The 23,537-nt window shown below is 37.9% G+C and overlaps 1 protein-coding gene across 1 annotated transcript; it reads left to right on the top strand.

Moving 5' to 3' along the window:
- The first annotated feature begins 455 nt into the window (after positions 1-455).
- On the top strand, positions 456-7,333 carry LOC101742057 (uncharacterized). The gene is made up of 3 exons (XM_004926698.4): positions 456-1,869; positions 3,723-4,283; positions 6,912-7,333. The coding sequence occupies exons 1-3, from the start codon at positions 1,420-1,422 to the stop codon at positions 7,017-7,019; spliced, it is 1,119 nt and encodes a 372-aa protein (XP_004926755.1). The 5' UTR covers positions 456-1,419; the 3' UTR covers positions 7,020-7,333.
- The last annotated feature ends 16,204 nt before the right edge of the window (positions 7,334-23,537 follow it).

Below are 23,537 nucleotides of genomic sequence, written 5' to 3'. Positions count from 1 at the left end.
GAATTACGCAGGCGGGTATCAATTTTTCTAATGAAATACGTACTTGAAAAATGTTCACGATTGACTTCCACGGTGAAGGAATAACATCGTGTAATAAAAACCAAACCCGCAAAATTATAATTTGCGTAATTACTGGTGGTAGGACCTCTCGTGAGTCCGCCTGGGTAGGTACCACCACCCTGCCTATTTCTACCGTGAAGCAGTAATGCGTTTCGGTTGAAGGGTGGGGTAGCCGTTGTAACTATACTGAGAACTTAGAACTTATACCTCAAGGTGGGTGGCGCATTTACGTTGTAGATATCTATGAGCTCCAGTAACCACTTATCCAACCATCAAAGCAATAAAAAAAAATAGAAGTAATTTTATATATTTAGACTTCATAGTTGTTCGTTAATTGAATTTGGAAAAATGGAATACGTTGTATCAAAGTAAGTAATATTTACGTTGCATTTTCCTTAAGCACTTGAAAACAGGAAAACAGGAAGACAGGTGTATCTACCTATCTGAATCTAATTTTTTTAAAGACAAATGCAGTCTAAAAAGATCTTAAATGTCACTGTGGAATGAATAGTCTTAACATATAAACCTGTGAATGTGAAACGCGTCAGGCGTCAGGAAGTGGGCGTTAGTAGTGGCTATGATGAAGCGGCGCCGACACCTTCCGGGGCAGACCTGTGATACTAAGTTTGTCGTACTACATTCTATCTGTGAGGTGTTATTTACCAACAGTAGGTTAAATTCGTAGTTTTTTAATATAAATTTACATATCCAAGGGTCATCTATCTGGCTTTTATGTTATTGTTGATATTAAGGTTTGAGATGGACGTGTTCATTGGTTTGCTGTAACATTTAATTTTCATAAAGAAATACCAGACCCGCATCAGGCACTCACTAATAAACAATAATTCATATGTAATTATGTTGAAACGAAATTAAAAAGTTTTGTTTACAAATTAATAACTGGAAAAGAAAACACCTCGTATTAAATTACTAATCCGAATTTCATTAATAAAGCAATGGAAGATTATTCCATCATCTCGTAAACTTACGCAGACATTGATAGCAATTAGACAAACACCAACACCGAATGGTTTTCATGATATTTTTAAACTTTGCTGTGTAAAAAACTCATCTTAGTTCCAGAAGTGATGTCAGAATTTTAATTCTGTTAAAAAAAACACCACCAAAATCCCATAACATCACTTTATAGTTAACTAGACGTTTTTATTCACATCTGATATTTGAGTGAAAAATCTTTACCGAGTATCTAAAAAAATGCCATTAAAGTTTAAATGAACATAATTATTAACAATTTTATCGCAACAGCTTCGATAAATTCATCCAATCTTATCCTTGATAATGACAACTGAGTAATTATAGCATTCAGAAGTTAGAGTTCCAACAAGACATACGGGTACAATGACGCGTTTTCTTAGTTTTATGGTATTAATAACGTGGGCCACAATGGCCAGGAGTGAATGCATACAATTTACATTCGAAAGTGGTATCGGCTTATACGGAAATGATAGTGCTATGTGTAGTCCATTCCCGATTTGGAATTTGGGGACGTATTCCTCTATAGAAGTGGAAACGCCTCATGTCAAAAGCACCCATTTCGTGGAGCCTAACGATAGGACCAGCTGTTTCACATCGCCCAAAATACAAATGGAAAATGGTGGACGTTTAGAAATTAATGTCTTTGTGGATTCAGTAGTTGGACGGGACATAAGTTTGTCGGTCGTGGTCTCCGAAAATGTTCCAAATGGTGTAGATTCAATTGTTGCTGTTTCAAATCTGCCTCAATCAACCACTCCAGGCTGGCACGTCTTGAGTGCAAACATTGTAGGGAGTGTGGCTTTCGAAGGATACGTAAGTAGTTCTTGTTATAAAAGTTGCAAATAAATCTCTAAGCACCCACCCTGACAGATAACAAAATAAGCCTGTCAATTTAATACGAATAGGTAAACCTTAATAGCAAATCATAGGTCTATACAAATAGATAGAAGAAGAAGAGAATAGAAGTGTCCGGGTCCTAATAGGTAAGATTTTTTTATAAATAGATAATGTGTAAGATTGATCAATGCTTGTGTGTCACTACTTCCACCACAATAAGACAAGTCATAAACCCAGGCTCCACACAATTTTGTTGGGTAATCAGGTTCTGTCCCTATGATGATCGAGCGTTTGGGTGAAAAAGCAGTCTTGGGATTCAATTCCCTACACATTCACCTGACAAGACAATCCTAATAAGTAGAATTATAGTCAAGTAATTTCTCTTTGTACATTAACAAGTAAAGGGTTATTGTGAGTCTACACCCCACGATAAAAGTCTTAAGTCACAGGTATTGTCAAAATGTCATTTACGTTCTAACTGTTGGGTTCTGTTATGAAAAGATACAACTGTGATCCATCGATGACTTCAACAATAAAGAGATATGTTGTTTGGTGGCTAACAATATAACAAAAAATCAAGGTTTTCATTATTTTTATTCTGGTTATCCTGATCAAGATGTTAGACCAAATTAATATTGTTTTTTCATCGGTTAGTCGTACTTCTTAAAGATCTTGAAAAATTCCCCTGAAATATTACATTTGATAAATAGATATTTACTGATATAGACACATAATAATATGTACAAGTCAAAAAAATTAAATTCTGTTAGAAATGTCTGTTAGAAAAAATTTAATTCAATTTATGGTAATTGATTAATTCCATAGCTGAAAGTATAAATTTTTTATTAACATGAGACATAGACAACATGCAACTTCAGAGTTGTTTAGTAACCTGATGTTGCATTTAACACGAAATTTAAACAAATTATATGATTTCAACTAGTGTTTAATTTTGTATTGGTTTAGATCGTTCGCGTTTATACATATTCAGAAATTTAATAACACTAAAACATCAGCCAACCAGAAACATTAAGGAAAATTACAGTTTCTTAATTGAATTAATAAAAATCTAGTAATTAATTCTTTAGCAGCGGTCGAAGTCAAAGATATATATTTATTTATCATTGTACGTTCTTGATATTGGTTTGTTTTGTTATATTTTATTACGAAATCAATTTTTTTATTTCTTGTAAATGGAATTTACAAAAAGATTAGCGCTAATACGTTAATTTACATAGAAAGTTGTGATATGAAAATCAATTAATATGTTTACTTTAATTACTGGTAATTACTAATCAATACATTATTGTCTACTAGATCGATCAATTTTATAACAACAAGCTCCGCTTCCCGTGTACAGGAAAATAAAATTGAACTTTAAGTGGTTGTAGTAAGAAATAAAATTTAATTCGGAACTTCTAGGCTGCTGTTCTAATAGTGTTTTATTTTTGGCACAACTGTTTTCTTCTTTTTCCTATCCAATGGCCCATCGAAATCAGTATAAATCTTTTCAGTTTTATTATCGCGTTTATACTTCGTTCAAATGCTTAGAGAAAGAATGCATTTAGGTTGGAAAATATTATCAGATAACGACGATATCAATGTTTAGCTGCATTACACTACAATATACAGTATTTCAATTGAAACTTCCTCAAATCAAAATACATTTACGATTTTAAATTCGTTTGAAAGTATATTTTTATGTGTCTCTGATATCAACAGCACTGTAGCTGCAAAATATGATCGATTAAAGTTATCAGTACAAGCAATTTTGATTGTACACAAATCGATGAGTGTCGAAGTGAATAACTTTATAAAATATTTTTCAGGTTAACTTCATCGGTCACAGATCAACGGGGTCCCATATTTTGATCGATGCCATCCGTTACATCCCTCCACATGTTGATGTAAACGACTGTGTTTTGTATGAAGACGACGAGACAACCCCACAGCCAGAAGCGACGACACCTGAAGCAAATGACGTTGAAGAATGCATCACGTTTAACTTCGAAGAAAACACGGAGAAACTCTTCGATGATAACAATTATTTGTGCGACGGCTTCGTTCCTTGGAATATTGGGAACTATGCGAACATCAGAATAGAGAGTCAGAACGTGGGAAGTGAAAAATTCTTGACTCCAAATCAGCAGTCCAGTTGCACGGCTTCTTTCGCGTTCCCAATGACCCCCGGCGGCGTAATAGAAGCCAATGTATATGTAGATCACACGTCCAATTTAGATCATGTTATAATTTTGGTCAAGAACCTAGTTTCCAACGGAGTAGATACTGTTGCAGGATTCCAGATTTTTGAACCGTCTCGTGCTTCTTTCGTGACAGGGTGGAGCGTAATTCGCATTCCCATCGCTAACTTAATCCCTTTCAATGGATATGTGAGTATTAATAGCAAGTAAGTTAGAAATAATATTTACGTTTAGAATTTTTACGGTCATTTCTTCTATGATCTTTCTCCGTCTAATAATTTCACTAAAAACGATACCCATACAACTTGTTCCAACGATAACATCTAAAAGAATTATTTTTTCTTTTAGTTCCACAATTATTTATGCTATACCTTTTGGACAATCTACTATAATGTCAATTCATATTACATTAAACCTTTATAATGTTAGCGATTTGGTTAAGAATTCGACATTATAAATTACAATTACAATAACATCATTTCCACCATGTACCTGCTGAAATATCTTTATTCCTGTGCTTAATAGAGCGTATCGAAAACTTATGACCTCACGCGAGCTTGTACCACCATTCTGACTATGTATGTCTGCGGCAAAGCCATTATGTGGCGTGTTCTTTAATACACCGGTAATACAGGCCACTTGTAATACTTTAGCAAAAATTATGCCATAGTCACGCAAAGAGCCATGGAACGGGCTATATTAGGCATTTCTCTACGGGATATAATGCGCAATACCGAAATCTGCAGAAGAACTGGTTTGACTGACATAGGCAAAGTGATTGCTCGGAAAAAGTGGAAGTGGGCCGGCCACATATGCCGTCGCACTGGCAATCGGTAGGGACAAAAGTACTGGAGTGGAGACCTCGTACTGGACGTCATCACCGGTCATCGTACTCCTCGAAGCCGTTGCTTGCGATGAAGGGCTCGACGAGTAAATTAGCCCACAGCCACAGCCCACTGAGTTTCTCGCCGGATCTTCTCAGTGGGTCGCGTTTCCGATCCGGTGGTAGATTCTGCGAAGCACAGCTCTTGCTAGGGTTCGTGTTAGCAACGTCGTCAAGTTTGAGCCCCGTGAGCTCACCTACTAGTTAAGGTTACGCTGAAATAGCCTCTCAAGGCTATCAGCTTAGGTAGGAAAAAAAAGGCCGTCCTAACCTGGGCAGCAGGCAACGAGGTGGACCGATGGCCTGGTCAAAGTGGTTGGTAGGGACTGGATGAGAAAGGCAAGAGACCGAACAGAATGGGGTGCATTCGAAGAGATCTACACTCAGCATTAGGTGGACAAGGGTTGAAGAAGAGAAGATGCCATAGTCAGCCCAATTACGTTCAATAAAAAAACAAATCTATTTACATAATATCTACTAAACATACAAATAATCTTCTGATAAATACATTAAACTTTTAGTGTCGTTTTACCGAGAAACGCCAATCTAATCTCATTTTTATAACTTCCTCAACAGACGACATAGATTCTGTTTATTATTAATGTACATACATTGTACTGAACGTTAACTATTTATCAAAACATGAGATATCGATCGATCTATGTTTTGAAATGTAAAAATAATTGTATTTTAAACCAACTAGATGATGAACGGTTTTTTTTTTGATAACGCCATCTTGTTGTGTCTTTAAAGCGGTTAGTTGGCCTCAATTAAGAAAAATAGTATTATTATTCGCCAATAGATGTCGGGAAGAGTTGATTATTGAAAACACAAACAAAACAACATTTTCTGAAAATAAATCGTAGCTAGATCGATTTATCGTCCCCGAAATCCGCTGTATACTAAATTTTATGAAAATCGTCGGAGCCGTTTCCGAGATTCAGATTGTATACATATATATTAATATACAAGAATTTCTCATTTAAAGGTATAAGATAAAAACGTTACGTGTAACTCGTCAAATGTATGTAAAATTTTAAGGAAATTCTACTACACATCAGTTTAGCAAATGAATTGATGGTTTAATTCTTCCATCTGCTTGCCTTACTTCTGAACGCTGTACGATCTTTTTTTTTATTGCTTAGATGGGTGGACGAGCTCACAGCCCACCTGGTGTTAAGTGGTTACTGGAGCCCATAGACTTCTACAACGGCTGCCCCACCCTTCAAACCGAAACGCATTACTGCTTCACGACAGAAATAGGCAGGGCGGTGGTACATACCTGCGCGGATTCACAAGAGGTCCTACCACCAGATCTGGTAACATCATTGTGGTAAAGGCCTGTATTTTTTTTCCTACCTAAGCCGGTCTTGAGAGGCTTGCCAGCGTAACCGATCGAGTAGGCGAGCTCACGGAGCTCTAACCTGACGACGGTGCAACCACTAGCCCTAGCAAGAACAGTGATTCGCATTATCTACCACAGGATCGGAAACGCGACCCGCTGAGAAGATAACTATGGCTACCCTACAATGCCCGTCGCTCTAGAGTGCATATTAGCGGCATAAATCTATTACTTATAATAACATAAATAAATGTTAGCTTCACGTTTTTTTTTTATTGCTTATGTGGGTGGACGAGCTCACAGCCCATCTGGTGTTAAATGGTTACTAGAGCCCATGGACATCTACAACGTAAATGCGCCACCCACCTTGAGATATAAGTTCTAAGATCTCAGTATAGTTACAACGGCTGCTCCACCCTTCAAACCGAAACGCATTACTGCTTCACGGCAGAAATAGGCAGGGTGGTGGTACCTACCCGCGCGGACTCACAAGAGGTCCTACCACCAGTATACAATGCTATCAATAATATTAGGGTTACTGTGTATGATTTTTTTTATTGGAACCTGTTTTACCTTCTTCATTCTTTCACAGTTGGTGTTCCTCGGAGCAGCGGCTGAAGGTTCGAAAGTTCTAGTTGATTCGTTCAGATACATTCCGCCCGGCACTCCTGCGGACCACGAATCATGCGCTATATACTAAAACACATACGAATTCAAGCCTTAACGCAACCCCTTCAATTAATTTCTAATTAAATTGTTATGAATAATCTTTAAAAAAAAAGCAAAAAAAAAAAAACGCATTTCAAAAATCTCCACTGCTATTTTATTTGTTACTTCAAAAACAAAAATGACAAATTTATTATTTTTAATTTATTGAATTTATTTTTGTAGCCTGTTTCTTTTCAAAGGAAATTATTAAGACAAAAACAAGAACAAAAAACAGAATCGCAATTAAGCGTTCTCATATATTTGTAAATTTAAAGAAGTCAACTGATAAATGTGTATTAACGAAAATCGATTCTTTTATTTATCCTTTTTACATACATAATATATTAGATTTTTTATAATTTTGGGTGGTCCTATAGACGGTCGCCTAGCCGTTCGTCGATATTAATAATTAAGAGATTCTCATTAACCTATCAATATGATAATTGAAGTGAAGGTGACAAGTAAAGGTAGACTAAGTTATGTACAGCCACTGAGCCGAACGTATATACATATATTATATCTATTGAGTGATGTGACAACGAAAAAAGTTTTCATAAGATATGTTTATTGATTTGATGGGAAGACCTAACGGCTCATCTGGTGTTTAGTGTACAGAAACCTATCGAATTGCAGGTCTAGACATGGAACCACAATTCTATTGGGTAATGGCTGTCTCATCCCTCAAACCGAAATGTGTGGCCGGGGGCCGAACCTCCTACGAGGTTCCCGCCAAACTGTCTCTCTTTCGCACATGCAGCGCGGTAAGGTACTGGTAGCGGCCAAGGGACTATACTTGAAACCTTAGAACTTATATCTCAAGGTGGGTGGCGCATTTACGTTGTAGATGTCTATGGGCTCCAGTAAACACTTAACACCAGGTGGGCTATGAGCTCGACCATCCATCTAAGCAAAAAAAAAGGGACCTTGCCATCTCAGATCGCAATGCATGTACCACCACTCTACCTATTTCTGTCGTGAAGCAGTAACGCATTACAATTTGAAGATTGTGGTAGCCGTTGTACTGTAAAGCTGAGTTTTAAAACCACTGTCTCAATATTGGTGGCATTTAGGTTTTGATGTCTGTGATGGCTCCGGTAACCGCTTAACACAATAATCGTGAGCTCCTCCGCTCCTATCAGCTATAAAAAAGATAAGGACCCAGGGTTACTTTGTGGTTTAAATAAATAGGATGGTAGCTCTTATGTCCTATAACTAGTACTGAGTACTCATTTTCAAATCTATAGACTGATTTGTCGGTTGAAAATTGTCTGGTAAAAGTACTGTAACAATAACAACTATTCATAGGAGAATTGTTTTTTTTTTAACCTAACCCTTCGTCGGTAGCCAAAGGTGCTATTCCAGCTACACCAGTGCGGGTAAGTGAGCCCACGGGCTCAACCTAAACAAATTTTAACACTAGCCTTAGCAAGAACAGTGCTTCCCAGAATCTACCACCGGATCTGGAATCGCGACTCACTGAGAAAATCCAGTGAGCATTTCAGTGGACTGTCTCTGTGGGTTAGTTCAATCGTCAACGTTCTTCCTCGTAATCGACGAGATCGATGAGGTCGATTCGAGGGTGGATCCAGGGGATATTTTGATATCATCTCAACACAAGTCTTTCTTAAACTCCTATTCTCCCATCGATAGCAACACTATCTTTGTATAAGAACGTAAAATAATCCATAAAGGACTCTTATAGGCGAAGAAGAATCAAATCAAACGGCCGTCTGGTGTAGTGGTAAGTGACATGGTCACTACACAAGGGGGTCGCGGGTTCGAATCCCGCCAAGGGAAGATATTTGTATGATAAATATAAAAATGTCTTTTCCAGGGTTATGGATGTATATTAAATATATGTATGTGTAGAATAAAAATATTACATTTATTTCCGTTATCTGGTACCTGTAACACAAGTTCTTTACGAACTTACCACGGGACCAGTTAACGTGGCGTGATTGCTAGTAAATATTTATTTATTTATTTATTATTTATTATTATTAAATTAAAAATTCTAATCAAACCGAAACATTCCAACAACTCCGATTCTTTGTTACATTGTATGGGTAGCGAATAAAAAAAACATGCAGTAAACATTCGCAGTACAAACCATTCAAACGGTAAGTTACCACGAAAAATGTTGGCGATAACTTTCTATGGGCAGTCGACGATATTCGAAGTAACCGAAAGAGAAATTCACACTTTATCTACTTTACAATAGAGACGTAAATTCATTGGAAAGCTTAAAGTTTTCTACCTATGAACGGCTCGCGATATTGAACAATTTAGATGAACCGTGAACCGAGATAAAGGATGCACATTTAGTTTAAGCCCACGTTTATAGTATGGCTGGGCGGTTTATTAAATGCATGTTTCAAACTTACCAAATTCCAAAAGAGACGGATAATAAGTACTGAGAACTTTTTTTTATATTAGACGTAATAGCAGAGGTCAATGTTATAGATTAAGCGCATTTCTTAGCCAAGCACAACGAGATTATTCTTCGTTCTTTTCCTTCACCAGGTTCCTCTTGACATCTACCTCGAGATGTCGGCCATTTTTATGGTCTCTATATAGCGGCTGTCCTACTCTGAAAATGGGAACGAATAATTTTATTATATCACCGCAGAATTAGACGGGAATCACTCGGTGGACAATTTTTTTTTTTCAAGATGTGCGGACGAGCTCACAGCCCTCCTGGTGTTAAGTGGTTACCGGAGCCCATAGACATCTACGACGTAAATGCGCCACCCACCTTGAGATATCAGTTCTAAGGTTTCAAGTATAGTTACAACGACTGCTCCGCTCTACAAACCGAAACGCATTACTGCTTCACGGCAGAAATAGGCAGGGCGGTGGTACCTACCCGTGCGAACCCACAAGAGGTCCTACCGCCAGTAATTACGCAAATTATAATTTTGCGAATTTGATTTTTATTACATGATGTTATTCCTTCACCGTGGAAGTCAATCGTGAATATTTGTTAAGTACGTATTTCATTAGAAAAATTGGTACCCGCCTGCGGGATTCGAACATCGGTGCATCGCTACATACGAATGCACCGGACGTCTTATCCTTTAGGCCACGACAATCCTAGAAATGAATAATAGACAAATAGCTACAGTATATTACCTGGAAACATTGCGATCACACTGCATTTGCTGAGTTAATTGAGTCACGCATCATCCAGCGCTGGAATGAACTCTCCTAGCTATTCCCTGAGCTCTAACGCTTCGTTCTTCGAAGAAAGCTTAAAGAGAGCTTTCTGTGGTATGCCTTTGGGTTTGTCTCTGAAAAAATAGCAAAAGATTTTGATTATGATACAACTAAATGTCGAATCTCAATGCGTCAACGTGTTATAACTAGAAATGTCGAACTTTTTGGCGGGAACGCAAGGAGTAAAGTTGTGCCATTTGTTTTATTTAGTGTTTATTCAGGTTTAAATGTGTAATAACGGTGGCTTATTAACTGTTTAGAATCTGTGAAAGTGCACAATTGTGGGAAAATGAAACAAAGCCGCCCGACGTAGATTTTTTTTTATTGCCCTTGTAGGCAGACGAGCATACGGCCCACCTGATGGTGAGTGGTTACCGTCGCCCATGGACTTCAGCAATGCCAGGGGCAGAGCCAAGCCACTGCCTACCTAGCTTTTCGGGATCCTCCAAAAAGTGCCCCTGAAAAAGTCTCAGTAAATGACCACCATTTTACTGAAATTATATTTCATCACATATCGTCCCATTTGTAAATTTAATTCGTTTTTAATCATTTATGTTATGTCGCGATTAGTTTCCTTCGTTTTTTATTATTCACTAGCGACCCGCCCTCGCTTCGCTTCGGAAACTGTAATTTATTATTGATTTCTCCACTATATTTAATGGATGTTATTATACATATAAACCTTCCTCTTCAATCACTCTATCTATTAAAAAAACCGCATCAAAATCCGTTGCGTAGTTTTAAAGATTTAAGCATACATAGGGATATAGGGACAGAGAAAGCGACTTTGTTTTATACTATGTAGTGATAAACTGTAAATAATTAAAACGGCAAAATTTCAATTATAAAAATCTTATTACTTGACGCTGGCTAATTCACAAACCATGCCGGAGCCAAAAAATTAAGAGAAGAACTAGAAATATCTAAACGTTTTATAAGGATTCAGAGCAACATTTTCGGAGACCACACACCAAGTTATGACATAAATTGTCTTAGAGACGACAGGTTATGGTTTAACAGCAGTTAACAGGCTTGTGCCGAACCCGGTATGAATTTACGACATCTTGTACTAAAATCCTTGGTCCATTGTTCGTAACATGCTCTCGTCTTGGCAGCTAAAGTGTGTGCAGTGTAGATCAGCTTCGTTATCGCTTGATTCTGGTTACAAAGTGACCGCTTACGAGGCCTTTATTGAATGTCTATTTGAATTATTTTAGAAGATGTTCGTTGTTGAATACTACAGTGTGTAAATTACAATATATGACGTCACTGGAAATAATTTGCTTTTTTTTCTACCTGAGCCGATGGTCTAGAGATCATGTCAGCGTCACCGAACTAGTAGGTGGGCTCACGGGGCTCAAATCCGATGACGTTGCTAACACGAACCCTAGCAAGAGCCGTGCTTCGCAGAATCTACCACCGGATCGGAGACGCGACCCACAGAATATCCGGCGAGAAACTCACTGTGTCTGTGGGTTAATTTACTCGCCGAGCCCTTCGTCGCAAGCGACAGGTTCGACGAGAACGGTGACCGGTGCTTGAGGTACCTAAAAGCACCGTTAGTGGATCGGGAGGATCCGAAATGACGTGTTTTGGGCGACATCGACTGCTTTCCATTCTGCCCGCAGGATCGGGAATGTAGCTACCGGCGGCCACGATGAAAGGGTCCTTATGTCGTGCCGCTTTATCGAAGTGGAAGATATTGCCTCGGTGGTGCTGTAGTTAGCGGCCCTGACTGCTGTGCCGAGGGTCGTGGGTTCGATTCCTACATTAAGCAAACATTGTGTGATGAACAGGTTTGTTTACTCTTTGTCTGGGTGTTCATTATCTATATGTATGTATATATTTAAACATATTTATGTAATATATTGATCAGACTCTGGTACCCATAACACAGGGAAATTTTAATTGGAGCCGGATGACCGGGTGTGATTTGATTGATTTGTTATCAGCTATTTATTTATTAATATTTTTTTTTTTTATTGCTTAGATGAGTGGACGATCTCACAGCCCACCTGGTGTTAAGTGGCTACTGGAGCCCATAGACATCTACGACGTAAAAGCGCCACCCACCTTGAGATATAAGTTCTAAGTTCTCAGTATAGTTATTTATAATCCTGTGAATATTTTATTACGTTTTAGTAACAAAATCATTTAGAAGGTTTTCATTTCCTACTACAAGTACCCCCCTGAGCTAATTGAAAGAAAATCATTGAAATTCTTAAACAACACCAAATCTGTCTTTTTCTCTTGTAATATCTACATTTTTTGATCATTCCTACAACCTTTGTTTTGCATCTCTTTCAAAGTATAATACGAAAAGCGAATTTTGACAGATGTCAACGTCACGCAAAAACAAAAAAAAAAAAAACACAAAATTATCAGATTTTCATACAATCTCGAGCTTTATAAGCTTTCAGAAATTGAAAACGTCACATTTTATCTTAGAAAAGTGGGAGTGCTATGAAAGACAATAAGAACAGCACAGTTTGACGTCAGTCATTTAGATACGAAAGACAATGGTCTTATCTCGTTGCTTCTTACACAAAAACTTTGCGAATTCATTTTGATTTATCTACCCGACAATCAATACTTTAACAACACTTTAACAAAAAATTTTTTATTGCTTAGATGTGTGGACGAACTCACAGCCCACCTGGTGTTAAGTGGTTACTGGAGCCCATAGACATCTACAACTTAAATGCGCCACACACCTTGAGATATAGTTCTAAGGTCTCAGTATAGTCACAACGGCTGCCCCACCCTTCAAACCGAAACGCATTACTGCTTCACGGCAGAAATAGGCGGGGCGGTGGTACCTACCCGTGCGGACTCACAAGAGGTCCTACCACCAGTAAAAAAAGTAAATAAAATGAAATCAATCAATATTATTTTGTTTACGGAATACAAGTACCGTGTGATTTTGTCTGCATTAAATCTATAATCCTAAAATAATTAAAACCTATTTCTTCGGGGATATTTCATTAGTTTAGTTATCTTATAATAGGACTGCCATCAAACACATTCTCAAAGTGCATTACTTAGCTGTAATAATGTTAACTGCTTAATGATTTTTAACTCAATATTCCACAAGAATTAGGATAGTGATAAGACCGAAATAGCAGAGAATGTGTTACAGTACCAGGCAATAAATATTGCAAATCGATATTTAGAAAGAGACAGTCGTCTAATTTTGTTTTTGTTGTATAGCGTTACCTGTGTGCGACGAAACACTAATGATCCGGTATCTATGGAGACTAAGGTAGTTTTCCAATTACAGAGCATAATGCGACTCAGTGACGCACAATGCCGAATTATACTTAAGCTTAATTGGAACCTGAATTAGTTTTCAAATGCATCAGCAGAGTGCGCTAAGTTAGCACAGTTTTAATTAACATTGATTATTTCTAAGAAACTACGACGAAACGAAAGCCTTACAATTTTTTTCAACATTAAATAATATTACTAACGATAATATAAACAAAATTTCGATCAATGCCAACTTAAAGAAAAAACACTTGTCAATTTTCTGTCACTGAGTCGGTATCGATTGCGAGTATCACGCAAGAGCAGTACTTTTGAGAGGTCTCGATTGTGCGAAGCGTTGCTGTAGTTGGAACATTCAACGTTGAGCATTATGCCGCATAATGCGCTCTTGTGCTGTAATTGGAAAACTACCCATATGCCAATTAGGTAATGCGCGACAGATATAACGCTCTACGAAGCAAAAATTTACCGTCTCTTTCCCAAGGGCGATGTGCAATATTTATCGCCGGGTACTGTACACATATACGACGTTTTTGATTGAAAACTCCGTAACCTTTGCGGCTGCGAAGATCTTTCGTGAAATCGTAAAAGACGAATACGTAAAATTAACTAGGAGTTCGTGATGCATCATAATTCAGAGCTGATTCTCGTCGGAATTTTCGAATTAAAGAGTATGACGTGCAACTTAACCTATAGATGCAGCCCAATGAGTTTCCCGCCGAATCTTCTCAGTGGGTTGCGATTCGAATCTGGTGATAGATTCAACGATTACTCTTGCTATGGCCAGTGTTTTTTTTTCCTAAATGGGTGGACGAACTCACAGCCCAACTGACGTTAAGTGGTTACTGGAGCCCATAGACATCTACGACGTAAATGCCGCCATCCACCTTGAGACATGAGTTGTAAAGTCTCGCTTTTAACAGTACAACGGCTGCCCTGCCCTCCCAACTGAAACGCATTACTGCTTCACGACAGAAATAGGCAAGGCGGTGGTACCTACCCGTGCGGACTCACAAGAGGTCCTACCACCAGTAAAATTTCAGTGATAGCAAATTCGCTAAGGTCGTACTCATGAGCTCACGTACCAATCCGAGAGTTGCTGAAATAGCCCCTTGGGTTACCAGAGATCAGATAGGCAAAAAAACAGAGCGGTCAATTGAACTAATTCGCAAATGTATCATCATTGATAAAGCCACTTTTCCTTTATGATTGCGAAAATTCAAAGAATCTCTTCGATACCACGTAAAGCATATTGTTTTTATAAGGAAAGTTTAGTGATAACAAGTCACACAAAGATACAAGAGAATACAGTTATTTTTATTTTCAATTTCATTTATGTTGCGAAACACATTACTAAGTTGATTGACATTCTAGATTGTCCTGTTTGTCCGTGTAAATACACTGTGGCGGGTAGCCATCATACAACGCAAGATAATTGACAGATGCCTGAATCTCGCTTACGACATTTTCAAGATAAAGCGCATATATACAAGTTCCGAACAACAAACATTCGGATGGAAAGCAGTCGACGTCGCCCCAAACACGTCATTTCGGATCCTCCCGATCCACTAACGGTGCTTTTAGGTACCTCAAGCACCGGTCATCGTTCTCGTCGAACCCGTCGCTTACGAAGAAAGGCTCGACGAGTAAATTAACTCTCAGACACAGCCCACTGAGTTTCTAGCCGGATCTTCTCAGTGGGTCGCGCTTCCGATCCGGTGGTAGATTCTGCGAAGCACGGCTCTTGCTAGGGTTCGTGTTAGCAACGTCATCAAGCTTGAGCCCCGTGAGCTCACCTACTAGTCAAGGCGACGCTGATATAGCTCTCAAGGCTATCAGTTTAGGTAGGAAAAAAAAAACAACATTCGGACCGTCGGTCTACCGAGCAAATATCACCCGCTCGGTGGAAGATCTTCCCTCCGTCGTTAAGCTTCCCCAAAACACTAAATGTAAACACAAACAGTTTGACTTACAATAAATTTGTTTGGTAAAACGAAAATTACTAGAGATCATATCCAGCACTGAAATTCTATTTGGTATAAGCGACATTTTTGCAACTTTACAGGAGGACCATTCAAAGCTTAAACTTTGAAAATAATACCATAACAAAAAAAAAATTTTTGGCTATTTGAATTGGATAAACTTAATTGAAGGCAGCGACTTGGCTCTACCCCTGGCATTGCTGAAGTCCATGGGCGACGGTTACCACTCACCATCAGGTGAGCCGTATGCTCGTCTGCCTACAACGGCAATAAAAAAGGTCAATTTAAAAAATCAATAAAATGTATATTTTAATTATGTCCGTGGTATGGACATGTGATGCGTAGAGAGAAGATGCATGTGACTAGGAGATGTATGGAAATGGTAGTGAATGGTAGAGGGGAAGAGGTCGACCGAAGAAGACATGGATGGAGTGTGTGAATGACAATATGAGAGAGAGAGAGAGAGGAGTGAGTGTTGAGATGACGGCTGATAAAAGAGAATGGAAGAGAAAAATTACCTGTGCCGACCTCACCTAGTGGGATAAGGTGGAGAAAAAAGAAGAAAATTTTAATTACAAAAATAAGTGTCGTATGTTATGTGAAACGTCGCTTAAACCAAATGGCCTTTGACACATCGATATGTATATTATATATGTGTGTGTGTATGTGTATTTATAACGTATTCCAGATATAGACAAAATTCCGCAATTAATGTTCTTCGACTCGTCATTTTGTATGCTCCTAAGAATATTGGCGTTTCGTCTAATACTAAAATACGTCGACCACTCTATCGAGAGCCAAACGATTGAGATGAAGATACTCCAAGAGATTTCTTTTGTGTCTAGTACCGTAAACATATACGAAACAAGAACAATTAGATTCAGTGTGGTTGGTGCGAGTTTTTTAACTTCTCGATCGCGTGAAAGTAAACTCATATTTGTATGGAGTTGGAACAGCTTGTTAACGAATCAACGTCGCGTCATTAATTGATGGCTGTGATTGGCCAACGTTGACGTCATATCGCACGAACCAATCACAAAACAGGAAACGCAATAGTGACCAATTCAAAATAAAAAAAAATATATTACACGAAGAAAAAATATGGACGCGCATATCAATTCTCTTTTGTAAAATAATTAAAAATAATATACAGAGCCTTCAGCTCTAACACTAGGAGCAGGCTTAGGGACCCCGGTAACCGTACTCGTCGAACTCGACAAAGAGTTCGCCGTGCAACCTAACCCATGAATCAGCTCGCTGAGTTTCTCGCCGGATCTTCTCAGCGGGTCGCGATTCCGATCCGGTAGTAGATTCATTCACGAAGCAGCTACTCTTGAGCTATTAGGTCTCCTTCGGAGGCGCTCGAGTAGCTGTTAGCAAATCCCACCCCTCCTGGCTGAGCCTTTGCTCGCCCAGCTGTCCTGGTGAAACTGGAAAGGCCTCCGGGCCACCAGTAATCCTTCAATCATAAAAAAAAAACGCACGTTGATGGATGTGGTATACTAGAGAACTATAGATCATATTATGATAGCAAGTCGTCAACCACCTATCTACGCAATAAAAAATAAAATAAAAAATATCTCGACATCGCTTGTAAAATACTCTTTCTACATCGGAGTTTGGAACTATGAGTAATCTTAACACAAAATATTATCAACCGATATAAATAAAGGAAACTCCTTGAAATGACTGATTTGTTGCGATTGATTTACGTTTTAATAAATTAAATTTCAGAATTCAGTTTTGAACGTCTAAAGAAGAAGATACCTCGTGTAGTCTTTTTTGTTTGTTGCTTTGATGGGTGGTCGAATTCACAGCCCACCTGGTGTTAAGTGGTTACTGGAGCCCATAGACATCTACAACGTAAATGCGCCTCCCACCTTGAGATGTAAGTTCTAAGGTCTCAGTATAGCTACAACGACTGCCCCACCCTTCAAACCGAAACGCATTACTGCTTAACGGCAGAAATAGGCGCAGTGGTGGTACCTACCCGTGCGGACTCACAAGAGGTCCTACCACCAATAAATTTGAGTTAAGCAACGATGTCATAATCGAAATCTCGTGTTTAGTTACATAAAGAAATATTAACCAATTAAACCTCTTTTACACCCTCCGATTTTTCGCTACACACAACAAAAAAGAAAATCGTAGCCTTGGACCGTTGAATTCGGAATGAGATTATAAAAATTATGAGCAATATAGTATTTTCATCGGTTTTAGCATTTTTTATGCCTGTGAAATTTAATGATTTGTTATTGTAGACTTAAATAACTTTATCGATTTAATGTTAATAAATACGCTAGTAGAATGAATCTAAGGGAGTTATTATTATTCGAAATTTAATAAAAGTAGTGATTCCCCGGTAGTCGAAATTCGACTATAATTAATTGAAATTATAAGTTTGTCCACTATCATGATTAAAAAATTAGGATGATGGTCAAAGACTACTTATACTTCTATAATCACAGATTTCGCCAAGACTACACTTTAGACAGATATTAATAAAGACAAACAATATTTAATCTATTTTCAATTTGACCACAGACTATAAGCAATAAGAAAAGTTTGACAATAAACAAATAATATGTATGCGTGGTGTGTGTGTGTAAAATACATGGCAGTGTGGGTAATGTTTTTTTTATCAATTTAATCTATTTTTAATGCATACTTCAAAAAAATATTAACATTCTGCACTCCTTCTCTACATTCCCTATAAGTGTGGAAAAATTCATAATCCTACGTCCGCGCAATTTTCGTAAAAAGAGATACAAAGTTTCTGCTTCAAGTATTAATATATAGATTGCACGTTCATATTAACTTTTAACAGTAAATTGTTTATAATAAAGAGAAATTAAACAGTTTACGGATAATTACAGCTTTTTATTTTAAAAAAAACTGTACGAAAAGATCCTTTCAATTAGAATGCTGAACACAATCAAACATGCATTAATATTCCATAAGTGCTACAGGGAATTTCAGCGATTCTAAACGATACGATCTTTTCATAGAGTTTAAAAAAATATTAAAAAAGTTTTAAAAAGCCACCTGGTAGAGGGACTAATATTTGACCGCAGCGACACCTGGAGGGTAGGAAATCCAACTAAAGCCCAAAAAAAAAATGAGAATTGTGAATCTATCTTAAATATTATTATTATTATTATTATTTTTATTGCCTTTGTAGGCAGACGAGCATACGGCCCACCTGATGGTAAGTGGTCACCGTCGCTCATGGACGTCAGCAATGCCAGGGGCAGAGCCAAGCCGCTGCCTAACTAAGTGTACTAGCTGACCCGGCAGACTTCGTAGTGCCTCAATCGATAAATAAAAGACACATCAAGGGGACACATCAAAGGAAAAACAAAATAGTTTGTTTTTATATAATTCCGAGCTTTTTTATATTTTCTCACCTTTTAAACCTTCTCTGGACTTCCACGAATAATTCAAGACCAAAATTAGCCAAATCGGTCCAGCCGTTCTCGAGTTTTAGCGACACTAACGAACAGCAATTTATTTTTATATAATAATATATAGATTCATCGTCCTAGAGTCATAGACCTAATTAAACCTATTTATTACAAACTTACTTTTACGGTTTATCTACTCGTTTTTTTTTTTCAACATAATAATATTATATTTTCGACGCTTTGAATAACTTATAGTTTTCTTGGTCACAGACGACCATGGCCATCATCGTCAATATTGAACCGTAAAAATAATTATTTAACATATAGCTCTAAGGAATTATTCGAAATGATCCCCTCATCTCCTTTTTATTATCGAAGCCTCCCGCCATCGGAGCAGAGTTCATTCATATTGTCTAGAACCGCCGCGTTCATCGCCAGTGCGTTTCCAAATATCTTTTTTGCCACGTACCATCCGGCTTTGGAATGAACTCCCCTCCACGGTGTTTTCCGAGCGCTATGACATGTCGTTCTTCAAACGAGGCTTGCGGAGAGTGTTTAATGGTAGGCAGCGGCTTGGCTCTGCCCCTGGCATTGCTGACGTCTATGAGCGATGGTGACCATTTACCATCAGGTATGCACGTCTGCCTACAAAGGCAATAAAAAAAATAGCTTCAACGTTTATGATTTAGATGTAACTTTGGTGTCTTATCGAATATTCCATATAGTCTACCGAATTCTTTAGTGATACTATTCAATTTTGATAGGAGAGGATTAATGTTACATGGTTTCAATAAAACGTGTCGCGATTTCTGAGAAATACGTTCGATAAAACTCAGCAGCCGCGTGACCGCAATTTATTAATCATTTTCCATTACGAATGCCTTTTCGGGTCGATTGTTTTTGTTGTAAATACGTAATACATCATAAACTTATATGGCGGTTTAAAATATTCCCAGAACAATAGGTTTATTAAAATACATCGCATTTACTGTTATGATTGTACCTACCAACCTTGAGTTAATAAACTTTTATCATTAATAAATTAATCACAAATGTTTCTTTGTGTGTTTGTCATCTATGTGCCAGCTAAGTGTATTCATCCGATTACGATGAAACTTGGTATAGGTATTTGTCAAAACCTTCAAAGAGGAACAGCTTTGCAGCAAGTTTTTTTTTATGATTGAAGGATTACTGGTGGCCCGGAAGCCTTTCCAGTTTCACCAGGACAGGTGGGCGAGCAAAGGCTCAGCCAGGAGGGGTGGGATTTGCTAACAACTACCCGAGCGCCTCCGAAGGAGACCTAACAACTCAAGAGTAGCTGCTTCGCGAATGAATCTACTACCGGATCGGAATCGCGACCCGCTGAGAAGATCCGGCGAGAAACTCAGCGAGCTGATTCATGGGTTAGGTTGCACGGCGAACTCTTTGTCGAGTTCGACGAGTACGGTTACCGAGGTCCCTAAGCCTGCTCCTAGTGTTAGAGCTGAAGGCGTCTAATGCAAAGGTTATTGGATCTGATGGATCCATAAGGACGTGTCTAGGGCGTCGACGGTGACTGGCTCCTGCGTGATCAGGATTCGGGGAGTAGTCAGCAGCGGCAACGATAAGGCGATTATCATGACGCATAGGGCAGCAAGTTAAGACTTAACACACAACGGAACTAGACTTCGTTGACCTATCATTGCAATAAAAGAAGCATTTTATTGTATTCTAATGTAATTTGGGAGAGATCGTTCTGTGATAAGATTATATCGAATAATGTTAATGACTTAATATGCCAAAATTCTGTATATTATCTTAGATCTACATGCATTCATGCACACGAAGCATTTTCATATTATTCGATATTATTATTTTATTCTTATTAAATTAATCCCATTAGTTGTAAGATTTGCGAGATAAAGAAAAAATATGATAGCGCCATCTATTGGTGGCAATCAAAATCAAAACTACTGAACAAGATTATTTTAATTTTAATCAATAAAAACATAATCGGAAAATCAAATTACTTTCCAACAAAATATTAGCGATAAGTTAAGAATTGCATTTATTTTGTCGATAACTACAAGATGGCAGTATTCACAATATTTTTTTTATTTTTTGTTATTGATTTTAATTGGTAATTTTCAGTGGATATGTGGATAAGTACATTGAATTAATACTAGATACATTTTTTGTAAGCAAATTTCACTATTTTCATAATAGTGAGAATGATGCTTAACACCGTCGGCAACGTACTGAATGTCAACCACGCGGGTTTGATATTGTGGTGCTCCGCGTCATAGGTACATTTTTTTAAAGTAATTTTTTTTTCCTACCTAGGCTGATGGTCTAGAGAGACCATATCAGCGTCACCGAGCTAATAGGTGAGCTCACGGGGCTCCAACCTGATGCCGTTGCTAACACGAAACCTAGCAAGAGCCGTGCTTCGCAGAATCTGCCACCGGATCGAAAACGCGACCCATTGAGAAAATCCGGCGAGAAAGTCAGTGGGCTGTGTCTGTAGATTAATTTAGCGGCCGAGCCCTTCGTAGCAAGCGACGGGTTCGACGAGAACGATGACCGGTGCTTGAGGTACCTAAAAGCACCGTTAGTGGATCGGGAGGATCCGGAATGACGTGTTTTAGAGGACGTTGACTTAAAGTTGAGTTATGTTTGTGCATGCCATACGAAGTCATTTCGGAAAAGAGCAAACCCAGAACTTCTTGCGAACGATTATTTTCGTCAGCCTAAATGCATTCCGAATCGGTGGTAAGATTATGACGATTTGAAAGTTTCGGTAAAGCTATAGACTGAAAAACACGTTTAATTTTATAACAAACGCAGTTAGAGGCGTTTTAAAAAAAAAATTAACCCTTTTTTTGCAATAAAATCATTTTTTTTACACTATTTTTAATAAAAATTTATTACAATTGATTTCCTATTTTTTAGTTGGATTTTCTATAAAAGCGTATTTTGTTAGTTTTTTTAAACTGTTATTTATTTTTCATTTTTTTTTGTTGAATTTAAATTTTTTCAATTTTTCTTTTCTTATTTTTTATTTATTTTAAATTGTCATCGATCCTTAATAGGTATACCAAATTTCGAGTTAATCTGACGTTTTGAAGGGGGTCAAAATCATGTTCAAAGATTCCGTTACATTCGTCTGAAGCTAATAAAAGCGTATTAAAAAGTCGAACTCGTAAATAGCATATAAACAAATAAAATACCAATATTTTTTTATTGGCCATGTAGGCAGAAGAGCATACGGCCCGCCCACCTGATAGTGAGTAATTACCGTCGCCCATGGACTTCTGCAATGCATGGGGCAGACGACCGTTGTAAAAGTAATTTTGAAATAAATCAAAGCGGTTCCAATTCGAAGAGTGGGTGGGTATCTTACAAGTAAGATATCGGCTTCATGCGTCAAGGTTTGCGACGGCATTCATGCTGTGATTGATGTCTCTTCTTCGTTAAGCCTTTGACCCCAAGTGACCCGAAACTTCGTCTGTCCGTACATAAATAATATATCGAGGAGTGAATGGCTATTTTAAGGCTATCTTATACCTTTAAACGAGCAATTCTTGTATATTAATATATATATAATCTCGAAAACGGCTCCAACGGACGGGTAGGTACCACCGCCTTACCTATTTCTGCCGTGAAGCAGTAATGCGTTTCGGTTTGAAGGGTGGGGCAGCCGTTGTGACTATACTGAGACCTTAGAACTATATCTCAAGGTGTGTGGCGCATTTACGTTGTAGATGTCTATGGGCTCCAGTAACCACTTAACACCAGGTGAGCTGTGAGCTCGTCCACACATATAAGCAATAAAAAATAAAAAAAAACATCAGGTGGGCTGTGAGCTCGTCCACCCATCTAAGCAATAAAAAAAAAGCAAAAAATTTAGTATACAGGGGATTTTGGGGGCGATAAATCGATCTAGCTACGATTTTTTTATTCGTGTTTTCAATAATCAACTCTTCCCGACATCTATTGGCGAATAATAATACTATTTTTCTTAATTGAGGGCAACTAATCGCTTTAAAGACACAACAAGATGGCGTTATCAAAAAAAAACGAGCAAGGCTCGGTCATGATCTAGTTTCGTTTAAGTGTCATTTATGCAACTTTACAGGGGAACTATTTAAAGTTTAAGAACAACTTCTTCAGCTATTTGAATGGAATAAACTTAATTGAAGTATCTATATATATAAAAATGAACTGCTGTTCGTTAGCCTCGCTAAAACTCGAGAATGACTGGACCGATTTGGCTAATTTTGGTCTTAAATTATTTGTGGAAGTTCAAAGAAGGTTTGAAAATAAATAAATATGAAAATGCTCGGTATTAAATAAAAACAACAACTTTGTTTTTCCTTTTTTTGTGTCACCCGTCGGACGGATTCCTTTTGTTTGTTTTAAATTTATTTTATACAAAAGTTTAGGTCTTTTATTTCTCGATTGAGGCCTACTACGAAGTCTGCCGTGTCAGCTAGTACTAAATAACACGCACTTATAATTACAAAGATAATTTTCGCGTATTAAGCTAAAGAAATGTTGCTTAAGCCAAATAGCTTTTCGCCACTCGATATCTATATATTAATACGTGAAGCAAAAACCTTGTATCCCTTTTTACGAAAATTGCGCGGACGAAGGAGTATG

Source organism: Bombyx mori, chromosome 21 (genome assembly GCF_030269925.1).
Source record: "Bombyx mori chromosome 21, ASM3026992v2".
In the NCBI taxonomy this organism is placed as follows: Eukaryota; Metazoa; Arthropoda; class Insecta; order Lepidoptera; family Bombycidae; genus Bombyx; species Bombyx mori.
Note: the sequence above shows the minus strand (reverse complement) of the source record. Positions and strands in the feature narration are given on the sequence as shown.

Bases quoted from the DNA above. Each gene is read 5' to 3' on its own strand.
- LOC101742057 (XM_004926698.4), top strand. From the start codon at position 1,420: ATGACGCGTTTTCTTAGTTTTATGGTATTAATAACGTGGGCCACAATG. The intron at 1,870-3,722 runs GTAAGTAGTTCT...AATATTTTTCAG, and splicing joins GTGTGGCTTTCGAAGGATAC to GTTAACTTCATCGGTCACAG. The intron at 4,284-6,911 runs GTGAGTATTAAT...ATTCTTTCACAG, and splicing joins TAATCCCTTTCAATGGATAT to TTGGTGTTCCTCGGAGCAGC.